Genomic DNA, 12,664 nt, shown 5'->3' with positions numbered 1-12,664 from the left:
AATCAAATGGAAAAGTCTAGAAGTGAAATATAAATAAATGAAATTAAGACCTCAAAAACAGGTTTAAAACTGTCTTTTGGACAGAGATGGAAAGAGAAATAGTGAAGCAGAGATAGTTAAGTAGAAAATGTCGAAACTGAAGGGACAAAAGCAAAAAAGGATAGAAAACTTAAATCTCCACATAAATTAAACCTGCTGAGGAGAAATCAATGTGGCAGATGCAACATTTGAAGAGCTAAGGGCTGGAAATTTTCCAAAAACAATGACTCAAATCACAAATTTAAGAGGGGCTACAAATCCCAAGTAGGATAAATACAAAGAAAACCAGCTCTCAGCACTCATAGCAAAATTGCTAAAGACCAGAAACAGAAAAACCTAAAAGCATCCAGACAAGGCACATTACCTTCAAAGGAGTGAAAAAACAAGACAGTAGGCTGGGCGAGGTGGCTCACACCTGTCATCCCAGTACTTTGGGAGGCCGAGGTGGGCGGATCACAAGGTCAGGAGTTTGAGTGATGAAACTCCATTTCTACTAAAAATACAAAAAAAAAAAAAAAATTAGCCAGGTATGGTGGTGCGTGACTGTAATCCCAGTTACTCAGGAGGCTGAGGCAGGAGAATGGCTTGAACCCAGGAGGCAGAGGTTGCAGTGAGCCAAGATCCCACCATTGCACTCCAGCCTGGGCAGCAGAGTAAGACTCTGTCTCAAAAAAAAAAAAAGGAGTTCATTTCAACAAATCCTAGGGTCTACTTTAGTGTGGAAGGTGGGAGGAGAGAAAGGATCAGAAAGAAATAACTATTGGAAACTAGGCTTAGAAGCCAGGTGAGGAAATAATCTGTACAACAAACCCCCATGACATGAGTTTACCTATGTAACAAACCTGCATATGTACTGCTGAACCTAAAAGTTTAAGAAATACTACAAATAAAAAGAAATAGATGGAGTTCAATTAAAATATATGACAATAACACAAAAAGTCAAAAGGTGAGTAGAATACATCCTAATATCCTAGCATTGTCTTTGAAAAGGCAAAAAGAGTAATTTTTATTATACTCTAATAAACCAAATATCCACGTTATCATCTCTAGAGTAGCAGTAAAGGAGTAGTAAAAGAGTATGGAACAAGCTTTTAGAGAAACAAAAATAAAATAACAAAAAATTTTTTAATTAATCTTAAAGAAGGTGAGAAAAAAACAAAAAACAAGTGAAATCAATAGAAAACAAATATAGTAACTTACAAACTCAATTGTATTAGTAATTCATTAAATGGAAATGGAGTAAATACTCCAATTAAAAGACAAAGATGAGTAACTGGATTATAAAATACAATTACATGGTACATACAAGATTCTTACGTTAAATATAAAGAGAAAAACTGGGACTAAAAGGATGGAAAAGGTATATTATGCAAAAACTAACCAACAAAAGCTAGGGCAGCTACACTAATGTCAAACAAAGCAGACTTTAAAGCAAGAAGCATTACCAAAGAAAGAGACATTTCATGATAAAGGGATCAATCCACCAGAATGATGTAATCACTCGAAAGTTCTACATACTTACTATAATAATGCATAAAGCAAAAATTGACAGAACTAACAGGAGAAGTGGACACATTCACAATGATGGGGGAAATTTGAAAACACCTCTATTAGTACCTAATAGAACAAACAGACCCAAAAACCATTACAATGTGAAAAATAATGAACAATAGATTTAAAAACTTGATCTTATCAGGACTATATGGAATGCTACAATCAGCAATTAAAGAATATAAATTCTTTTATAATATGAATGTAACACTAAATATGTATTCTTCCTTATGCTGGTATATTATATTCTTATTTTGAAGTCTCAGACACTTACTGTCAGAGAAATAACTTCTTCCAAGAGGCTACCAAAAATATAAATATCCATAAATATATACAATCATCAAAATCCCTGTATAGCTAAGTCTTACAGACTAATAATTACTAATTAGATACTATCTGCATCTCAATTATAAGGATCATCTACTTATGGTAAGTCTCAATGCTTCTGTTATAATCAACTCTGGTCTGGGATCCTGAGGTGTTCACATCAGTCTCAAACTTATTTTTCTAGATGATTTCAATCTCTGTATTTGTGGGCACAATAGCATTTCATCTACTAGGCACAAATATAAAAGGTGGACTTTTAGTTATAAGTAACTATGATTTCCAAGGGATGAGAAGGTATGATATGATCTCCAATTACATGACTTGATCTGCCTAGAAAATATCCCAATAGTAATTACAGCTCTGAGACTTTTCTATGTAGTAGCAAGAAATGATTTCCAGAAATGCAAATCAGACTCAAGTTATATGTACCACAGCTATTATAAAGGAAAATCTATTTTTTAATTAGCTTAATAAAATGGTAAATGATACATTAAATATAAGGTACATTAATAGCAGTAAACTTTACCACATAGCTAAGTATTAGACACTACTACTAACATTAAGCCAAGAATTACCTATATTAATTTAATTTTCTCAAAAGACAAAGTTCCTATATATGTATAAACAAACAAATACTAGCTTCACATAAGGAAAATACAGATAACAGAGGTTAACATTTCATTCTAGTGTTAACAGTCTATGGCAACTAATATCTTTGTACTATTTTACCAATAGCTTCCACTCAGTCTCTCTCATAACGTTGGGGACATGTCTAGAGACTTTAACTGAGAAATATACTATGATGGTAACTGGTCCACAGACTCACAGTAGTCCCTATACCTTATTAAGAAATATATCAAAACATACAAAATTAGGTTTTTAAAAGTATTAAAACAAAATATAACTAATGCGAAGTACTTTAAAGGCTTTCTCTGGCTTGTTATATTTATCAGTTGTATTAGAAATAATTTCTCATCAAATTTTCTAATGTCCATGCTGTATGCATAAAAAGGAATTAAGTAGTGACACATGCTACAATATGGATGAACCTTAAAAATATGCTAAGTGAATGAAGTCAGACACAAAAAGGTCACATATTGTATGATTCCATTTCTATGAAATATCCAGAATAGGTAAATCTATAGGACAGAAAGCAGATCAGTGGTTGCCGTGGTCTAGGAGTGACTGCTTAATTGGTTTGAGAGTCTCCTTTGAAGGTGATAAAAAGGTTTTGGAACAAGATAGGGGTGACCGATGGGTGTACACCATTGTCAACATACTAAATGCCACTGAATTGTTCACTTTAAAATGGTTAATTTTATGCTCTGTGAATTTCACCTCCATTAAAAACTAGATTCAAATAGTATTTTGATTATATGGAAGTAATTAGGCTTCTATTAACATGGGTATATTTTTGATTATGATAAAACACTGTGTAAATATTGCTATCTTTCAATTTCACTTTCATATATATACATAAGAAAGTGAAATACATACATATATATATATAGAGAGAGAGAGAGAGAGAGAGAGAGAGAGAAAGAGAGAGAGTTGTTGTTGCTGTTGTTGAGACAGGGTCTCATTCTGTTACCCAGGCTGGAATGCAGTGACATGATTTCAGCTAACTGCAACCTCCACTTCTCAGGCTAAAGCAATTCTCCCACCTCAGCCTCCCGAGTAGCTGTGATTACAAGCACCTGTCACCAGGCCAGGATAATTTTTGTATTTTTTTGTAGAGACAAGATTTTGCCATGTTGCTGAAGCTAATCTCAAACTCCTAGACTCAAGACATCTGCCTGCCTTGGCTTCCCAAAGTGCTGGGATTACAGGCATGAGCCACTGCACCTGGCCATCCTATAATGTTTCAAACATGCTCAATCTTCAAATACTTCCTCCATAGACCTGAAATTTAGGCACCACCACAATATCCCAATAAAGAATTGTTAAATGTTTCATTGTCTCATTCTCAAATCATTTAAATGAAGGTTACTGAAACTGCTTAATAGTTTAGATAATAGATAAAATAAAAATGCCTTTGCTAAGCACAAAAATACTATATAGCTATTTACTTTTATGAGTCCTACCAATATTTCCAGCTTTGACCTAAAAGAAACACCCAGCCCAGGAAAAACATAAAGCAGATTTAGTGTTGCATCAGATGGAATTTTTATTATACAACACAAATGGGTAAAATGACTTTTGTTTGGTAATTACCAATAAATGCCGTAGGAATATATAACGTAATGAATATTCAACAATGAACATTATTGAAAAGAAAGTTCTATAACTTCTGGTAAACAGAGAATCTAACAGAAGCATTTATTTCTGATCCCTTCTCAAATACCACGAAGATGACAGTAAAAAAAAATAACTTTTTTTAAGGATAAATTCATAGGGAGAAAATAAATTCAAGAGGAAGTGACAATAAAACAGGAATAATACAGGGTGGTCACGGTAGAATAGAAAATTCCAGACAGCAGTTTCACATGACTAGCCAAAAAGCAAACTGTTGAAATGGCTACAGAAACTAGGGTGAAAAAACCACACCCTGAAAAACCAGGGTGTAGACCTGGCTAAGACCAACTGGACCCAACATGGCACTGGATTTGACCTAGGTTTCACTTAGGACCTTATTATATGCTCATTAACATACCAAGTCACACACCCACCAGTATCATGACAGTTCCAGGAACACCCATATTTGGTGTAAAAGTGGATGGCACTGCAGTTCTGAGCAATCTCTACCTTTTTCCAGTTATCTTCATGAATATTTCACCTTTTGATTAAAGAAACCCAGAAAGATAAAAACTCCAAACCCCACTGTGGGACTCTCTCGAGTATGCCTGCAGTCCCCTTTCTTGAGTGTGTACTTTTTGTTTTGTAATAAATCTTCGTGTTTTCACTATTCTGACTCATCCTTGAATTCTTGATGCTGTCAAGAGCCTGGACACAGACACTGGCTGGGGTCAAGGTCCCATCAGCATTTAGAGACCCCCTCCAGCCCACCAATACCAAAAGCAAACGAGATATCAACAAATTGTTGGAAGATGGAGGTAGGTGGGGGTAGATGGATGAAACTAATGGTCTTGAGTTCTAACTTCATTCACTTTGCTATGAGGAAGCAGGCCCTCACCAGACACCAAATCTGTTGTTGCCTTGATCTTGGACTTCACAACCTCCAGAACTGTGAGACATAAATTTCTGCCATTTATAAGCCATTCAGCCTATGGTATTTCATTATAACAGCCTGAATGGACTAGGACAACATCTGTCAATGAGTTACTATTTATGTTGAAAAAGACATTTAATGTAAACATTCTAATTGTTGCAATTATTCAAGCTTATTTGATATACATTGCCTATAAATGAAAATAAATTGATTTATAACTAATACTGTATCTTGGGAAACAGTTAAAGCCAAGAAGGATAAAACTGAACTGAGGGCTAATTTATGGAATAACACCATCCACATTGCATACAGCCTGAATAAAGCAAAATTCTGGTAGGGAAAGACGGATTTGAAAGATTATAAAAGGTTGAACTCAAATGAAAAAAAAAGTTGGGGGAACTTACATTCATTAACTTGATATCTCAGTTTCACATTAGGATCAGGAAATAGATTAAAAATTACAAGGACAAAGAAGAGATCCAGAGAAAAGGACAAGGGAGTGATCTTAGGAAAAGTTAAGTGGTCTCCTAGTTCCACCTCTAATACTGTCATTTACTCTTTTCACTTACACTTGGAAATGTGTCTTCCCCTATTCTGATTCCATATTCATCATTATGACCCTCCAATACTACCTAACACTATGTCCTCAAGCAATCATTGCCCTTGTTCTCACTATTCTTACTGGAGCTCTCATCCTCCTCTCAAATCTTTTCTTGCCTTCACCTTCCCAGTTTCAAAAAAATGCATATAATACTTTCAGGTAAAATAGTGACATAGTTTGCCAGTGGCTTTAAAACTCCCAAATGACTAAAGGATAAAGTCTAATGTGCTTACACTGTTAATTAGGGCACTGTAAGACAGGGCTATTCCCAGAAATCTAATAAAATTGAATTTTAAAATCTTACATAGCTACCTACCTCTTATTCCGTTCAATATGTGACTGGCACACATTGCAAGGTACCATGAATGGAACATTATGCAGTACTAAAGGGCATAAATATAGTCTCTGGGGCTAACTAGAAATTAGCCAGGCAAACTATGAGCGAAAGACTTCCTTTAAAAGTTGGTATAGAAGCCAGGCACAGCGACTCATGCCTGTAATCCCAGCACTTGGGGAGGCTGGGGTGGGAAGACTGCTTGAGCCCAGGAGTTCAAAACCAGCCTGAGCAACATAGGGAGGCTCCCTTTCTACTTAACAACAACAACAAAAAAAATTAGCTGGGTGTGGGGGCATGTGCCTGTAGTCCCAGCTACTCAGGAGGCTGAGATGGGAGGATTGCTTGAGTCCAGCAGGTTAAGGCTGCAGTGAACTATGATCATGCCACTGCATTCCAGCCTGGGTAACAGAGCACGACTCTGTCTCAAAAAAAAAAAAAAAAGGACACACTTTCAGGTTCCTATTATCCCTACCCCAAAGACAGAGCGACATTAGATCAAATACAAAACAGAAAGACAAAAAAGATACATATGCATATAGAAATAAGATATGTATCTCCTTTGATCAGAAAAAGAACAGAATCACGAGGTCAGGTCATGGGTATGCTGCCAGGTCCAAAAGCAGGCAGCAGTGGCTCCTTCAAGGCAGCAGAGAGGCTGACAAAGTGCCTTAGAGGCAGGGATCTAAATTCAGACTTGTGAATGGAGCAGCTGGAGTAAGGCTTCCCACTTTAGAAAGGAGGCTGAGAATATAAGGCTGAGACTTCTGCCTAAAGCTAAAGATGTTATAGCATTGCAATTATGAAGTCAGAAAGAAAGGTACAGGGAATCACAGCCAGAACTTTCATGAACTCAGTGACTTGTCCTGCAAAATCCCTGATCACTGATGGATGGGAAGTCTAAAATGCTAATATCATGCTACCATAAGCTTGGGCTGAAGCTCTGAGAGAGCCAGGTAGAAGTAATCACAAAATCATTAAGAGGTGAAGGGGAGAGACTTGAAAGGGCTGGGAGTGGGGGAACTCTTACTCAAAATGAGCCTGCAAACTATATGATCAGGAGAAACAGTGGATGAATTTACCAACACAATAAAAATCAATAGCACAATCTACAAATGACTTTAAAAGTGTTTAGTGTCTTCAAAGAAGGAAAGAATAACAGCCATAAGATAAACAAGAAAATGGAGGGCTGGGTGTGGTGGCTCATGCCTATAATCCCAGCACGCTGGGAGGCCAAAGCGGGTGAATCATTTGAGGTCAGGAGTTCAAGACCAGCTGGCCAACACAGTGAAGCCCCATCTCTACTAAAAATACAAAAATTATCCAGGTGGTAGTGGCCCATGCCTATAATCCCAGCTACTCGGGAGTTTGAGGCAGAAGAATCGCTTGAGCCTAGAAGGTGGAGGTTGCAGTGAGCCGAGATCACACCGCTGAATTCCAGTCTGGATGACAGAGTGTGAGACTCTGTCTCCAAAAAAAAAAGTGAAATAAATGCAGAAACAAAAAGGAGCAAATTAGATGTGAAACATATAGTCATTAAAATAAAAATCTCCCAGGAGACAAATTCTGGGAATAGTTGGTGAATTACAAAATGCTACTGAAGAATTTACCTAGGCTGTAGCAGGAAACATGAAAGCAGTTAAGAGACATGCATGGAGAACAGACTGAGAAATTCCAATACAGGAATTCTAGAAGAACAAAATAAAGGGAATGATAAAGAAGCAATTTTCAAAGAGAAAGTGGTTGAGAACTTCAAAACTGAAGACAAGAGTCTTCAAATTAAAAGTACCTATTAAGTGTCAAGCAAGGTATACTAAAAATAAGTCTACTCCTAAACCCAATGTCCTGAAACTGAACCATGTTGAGGATAATAATAAAATCTTAAAGAAGTGGAGGCATAGACATTTTGATAGAGGGAAGCAAAAATGCAAAGACCCTGGGATGACAAAGAGATTGATGTTCTAAAATAAGGCTACTCAAGGTGTGGTCCATTGACCAGCATGGTTCACAAACTCTTTGTTATTGGCCCATCATGACAAAAGTACAGAAACTGAAGTGAAGGGTTCAGAAACCTTTACAACAATTTGACACAGAAATTAAAGGTCTTGTGAATCTAATAATAATAAATTAGAGCTTATATTTTTATTCTTTAGGGTCTTCTCTTCCATTTTCATAGTATTGCATTCTTATCATATTTTTATTCAAGTATCAGTCCAGAAAAAGTTGGAAAATAGAAACTGGTCCTTTTCCATAGCTGGTTTAGAAGCACTGTTCTGAAAATTCAAAGATGGTCAGTGCAGTTAGAATGGTAAGAATACAAAGTGAGAGTAGGACAAGCTGAAAGAGGAGAGGAAGGTGTAGGTGGCTTATGCTGGACCTCAGAGACTCTAATAATGGATATATTCCATTACACGCCTGGGACACAGCTAATGGTTTCTAAGCAAGAGAATGATCAGAGCATGCAAAGAAGCTGGAGGATACCAGAAGTACACAAAGCAAGACCAGTCAGAAGGTTGCTGGAGTCATCCATGCAAGGGGTGATGGCAGCCTGGACTAGTGTAACGGTAAAGATGATGGGGAGAAATGAAAGCTCTGAGAAATATTTTAGAAGAGAAATCAAAAAGTTCTCTTTTTGATGAATTGAGTTAAGGGTAAGAGAGAGAGGAAAATGCCAATAAGAAGAATGAGTATGTAGGTGGACAGGGTGGCTAAGAATAAGCAGGTTTGCTATGAGAGAGGTAGGGGAACAGCAGTCACAAGCTGAGTTCTAGACCAGTTAATTTTGTGTCTAGGCATACATAAGCAAGTTGGAAGATGGATCCACAGATCTGGGAGATTGCAAGTACTTTGGAGTTTCAACATACAGACAGAATGTGAAGTCACAGGAATGAATATTACCCACAGAAAGCAGGTAAGTTGAGAAGTGGGAGAGGAGAAAAAGCAAAAGAAGATGAAGGAAAAAATCCTCAAAGGAAAGTTTATGATCACACCACTCCTTTTCCCCATCAACAAATAAACCCAAGTGGCCTGTGTTAATTAACTATGGCTATTACTACCAAAATGACTTTTATTAGTGATTACCAATGCAGAGCACAACTAAAGGATGAATATCAACAGCTGAGAAAAGGAGGTAAAGATAAAAAATATGTACAACATCCCCCATGTCACATTACCAATAATGCAAATAATGACAAGAATTTGCACTTATTCCTGAAAGGTTTCCAAGAGCAAGAAAAAGAATAGCTAAATGAATAAGCAATTACTATAAAATAAGATATTAAAATAATAAATAGCAGTAACAAAGGAAAAAGCTTTGGCAATCTGTATTAGGTGGGGGAAGTAGGCTTAAAAGCAACAAGAATATACCAATGACCTGATCAGAAATTGCAAAGCTGGCTAGTTTTATCTTCAGTCCACAATCAGAACCTCCCTCATCCCCCTTATTTACTCTATCTGTATTATATGAAAAACAAAACAGTAACAACAAATTTACATTTAAGAAGCAGCGTCCTGAATAACTGTACGCTAGTAGTGTGTCATATTACACTGGAAGTATCCACGTCAAAAAACAACTCCAGATCGCTCTGCAGCCACCACTCTCCTCAGAGTACCACATTAGCTGGTGCTTACATAACAGCAGTACCAGGCTACTACAAGCTTCTAAATGTTTTGAATTAATACATTTTTCATATAGGATGGATCATTTATCATTCCATACTTAAAGACATATACAATTACTATTTCCTCTTCTACAAAATCTATAGTCATTAGCAAATAACTGCTCCTTTGATGTTTTCTCCAGCCTTAAGTTTTCTAAGTTCCAGATAAGACTTTCCAGTTTACAGTAGTCCCCTATTACCTGCAGAAGATTAGACCAAGACCCCTCTGTTCATGCCTGAAACTGTGGACGGTACCAAACCCTGTATATCTGTTTTTTTTCCATCTGATAACTGAGACAGCTATTAAGTGACTAAGGGGTGCAGGGGGTGGGCAGAGAGTGTCTATAGTGTGGCTACACTGGACAAAAACAATGACTCATGTCCCTGGTGGAATGGAGTGGGATGGCAGGAGACATCACCACACTACTGAGAATACCACACAATTTAAAACATGAATTCTTTATTTCTGGAATTTTCCATTTAATATTTTTGGACCACAGTTGACCACAGGTAACTGAAACCATGCAAAGTGAAACCAAGGATAAGGGGGCTACTGTATTTTTCCGTCACTAACTTTGTTTCCTTCACGTCCAGCTGCTATTTATTTACCAAACCTCATCTATTATTAACTTTCAAGCTCTACTCTAAAACTTAATGACTTGGGAAAATTCTCCCAGATAAACTCAGCCTTCACTCAGTCACTTTGTTTCTCCAAATGTCTATGTAATTTTTAACTGTTATTTTTGCACTGTTTTATAACACCATTATACCACTTCACAAACATAAACTATGCTTTCTCCATGATACTATCGGCTCCCCTCAGGACATGAGCTCTCATTTCCCATTTCTCCTACGCTTGCTGGGATTCTAGCACAACACTCTACCCATAATAGATTTGCAAAAAATACCTAAACATAATGACTCATTAATAGAACATATCTGGTCAGTGAATAGGTACTGCATGCCAGGCACTGAGATTACAAAAATTATTTTTAAAAAGCTCCCTCTCTTTGGATTGTTGGAGCCTAAGCAGGGTGAGGAAGGCATGCAGTGAGACAGGAGATTAGTTACACACAGGCAGGTTGATCAAATAAGAAAAAATATTCAAGATAATGACAGCTGTGTTTCTCACTGTTAAAGAAGGGAATCAGACATTTAAAATTTGAAAACTAGACTTAACCCTTAGGTGTACAATCAGAATTGAACGTATCACTGCTGTGAACTCAGAATTTTCAGGTTATGTCTGTGTTCATTTGAGCATGCATGTATGTACATATATATAAATTCATGTATGTAAATACTTAAATATATTCTATAGCTCTGTCCACTGAAAGAACTTGGGAGCAGTAACATCACAAAAGCAATAAATAACAACTAGCACCTAGGCTTACACATACTGTTTTCCACCAAAAGGAATCAGGAAGCATTGAAGAAATGACTGATTCCAACCCTGAGATAAAGAACATGCAATGACGACCTGGGAAATCCTGTTCTGCCAAAAAGCAAGGAAGTCCTCAAAGAATGATGGGGACATGCAAAAACATAAAGAAGTTTGAAGGAGCCAAATCAGGAAAATTTTGAGCATCAAAATAAACAATGACAGTAATAGATTAAAACTCATTGAAGTAAAATTAAAAATCATAAGCCTAATACATAAAAATTTACGCATGAATAAATTAAAAGTTGGATGATAGAATACTGACAGTTTCAAAGTATGCCCACAAAAATATGATTACAAAAGAGGAAAAATCTAACTTCATAATGGAGAAGTTTGGCAGATATCATCTTAATTAAATGATCAAAGGGAACGTACGTCTTGAGTAATGGGACAAATTAAAACTGTGCTCTACGATAAGATACAATGAGAAGCACATAGTATCCGTGATAGTCTTGCCAAAGATGCATAATCTGAATATAATCATGCAACACAGACAAACTCAGATTGAGGACCTTTAATCCTCAAAAGTGTCAGGATACAGAAGTCAAGGAAAAGTCAGAAGTATGTAGAAAATTCAGTTAAGATAGACAAAGAAGAATGATTTCATGGAAGAAGAAGTGACTGGTTTGCTTACATCAACAAACAGGAGAAAGAACTACAGTAAAATTTCAAAAGAAAACTGAATTTGTAATTGGCTATTATTACTTTTTTTTATTAAGGCACAATTTCCCTCTGTTACCCAGGCTGGACACTGCAACCTCCACCTCTTGGGTTCAACCCATTCGCCTGCCTCAGCCTCCTGAGTAGCTGGGACTACAAGCAAACACCACCACACCCAGCTAATTTTTGTATGTTTAGCAGAGACGGGGTTTCACTATGTTGGCCAGGCTGGTCTGGAACTCCTGAGCTGACCTCAAATGATCCACCCACCTCCCAAAGTGCTGAGATTATAGGCGTGAGCACTGCGCGTGGCTTGGTTTGTATTTTTACATTTATGCAATGATAAGGATGAGGAGTTCTTAACCTTTTTTGTGCCACAGTCCCCTTAAAGAGCCTGATGAGGCCTATCAACTCCTCATAATACTTTTAAATATATAAAACAAAATAAATATGATTACAAAGGAAATCAATTACATGGAAATACAATTATCAAAATGTTAAAAACATATTTGTGATATAGCAGTATATGTGATTTCTTTAAAATATGAGCTTTTCTATATATATATATATATATATGCGTCTTTTAAAAGAGTGAGACCAGTGAAGGGTCTAATCATAATCATAGTTGTGAAGTACCAGTAAGTATAAACAATATTTCAGTATATCTAAGGCAACAGTAATGTGTCTGTTAACTACATGTTAAGAATACATGAATTAAAACTGAAAAGGAGGCTTAAATATCAGTGAGATTTGACAATCTTTCTATTCATTTCCGTTCTTGATTACTTTGAAGGGTAGAAATGCAGGTGATTATTATCACATTCATGAAGAATGGAGTTCCAAGTAATGTTTGCCACACCTAAAACTGCTATACTGATATATACAA

The 12,664-nt window shown here is 36.6% G+C and overlaps 1 protein-coding gene across 5 annotated transcripts in view; it reads right to left on the bottom strand.

Moving 5' to 3' along the window:
• Positions 1 to 12,664, bottom strand: part of AGTPBP1 (ATP/GTP binding carboxypeptidase 1) — a 183,444-nt gene that overhangs the window by 7,986 nt on the left and 162,794 nt on the right. Inside the window, exon 26 of one of the 5 annotated variants that reach the window (XM_064361611.1) lies at positions 404 to 532. The exons of the other annotated variants lie outside the window; for them this stretch is intronic. Within the exon in view, the coding sequence (XP_064217681.1) occupies positions 493 to 532 (40 nt within the window). The 3' untranslated portion in view covers positions 404 to 492. Of the gene's footprint in view, positions 1 to 403; positions 533 to 12,664 lie in introns of those variants that run through there. 5 annotated transcript variants of the gene reach the window in all.

This window comes from Aotus nancymaae, unplaced genomic scaffold (assembly GCF_030222135.1).
Source record: "Aotus nancymaae isolate 86718 unplaced genomic scaffold, 86718_ANA_hifiasm-v0.15.2.pri h1tg000041l, whole genome shotgun sequence".
Taxonomy (NCBI): domain Eukaryota; kingdom Metazoa; phylum Chordata; class Mammalia; order Primates; family Aotidae; genus Aotus; species Aotus nancymaae.
This window is presented reverse-complemented; position numbering and strand designations above follow the sequence as displayed.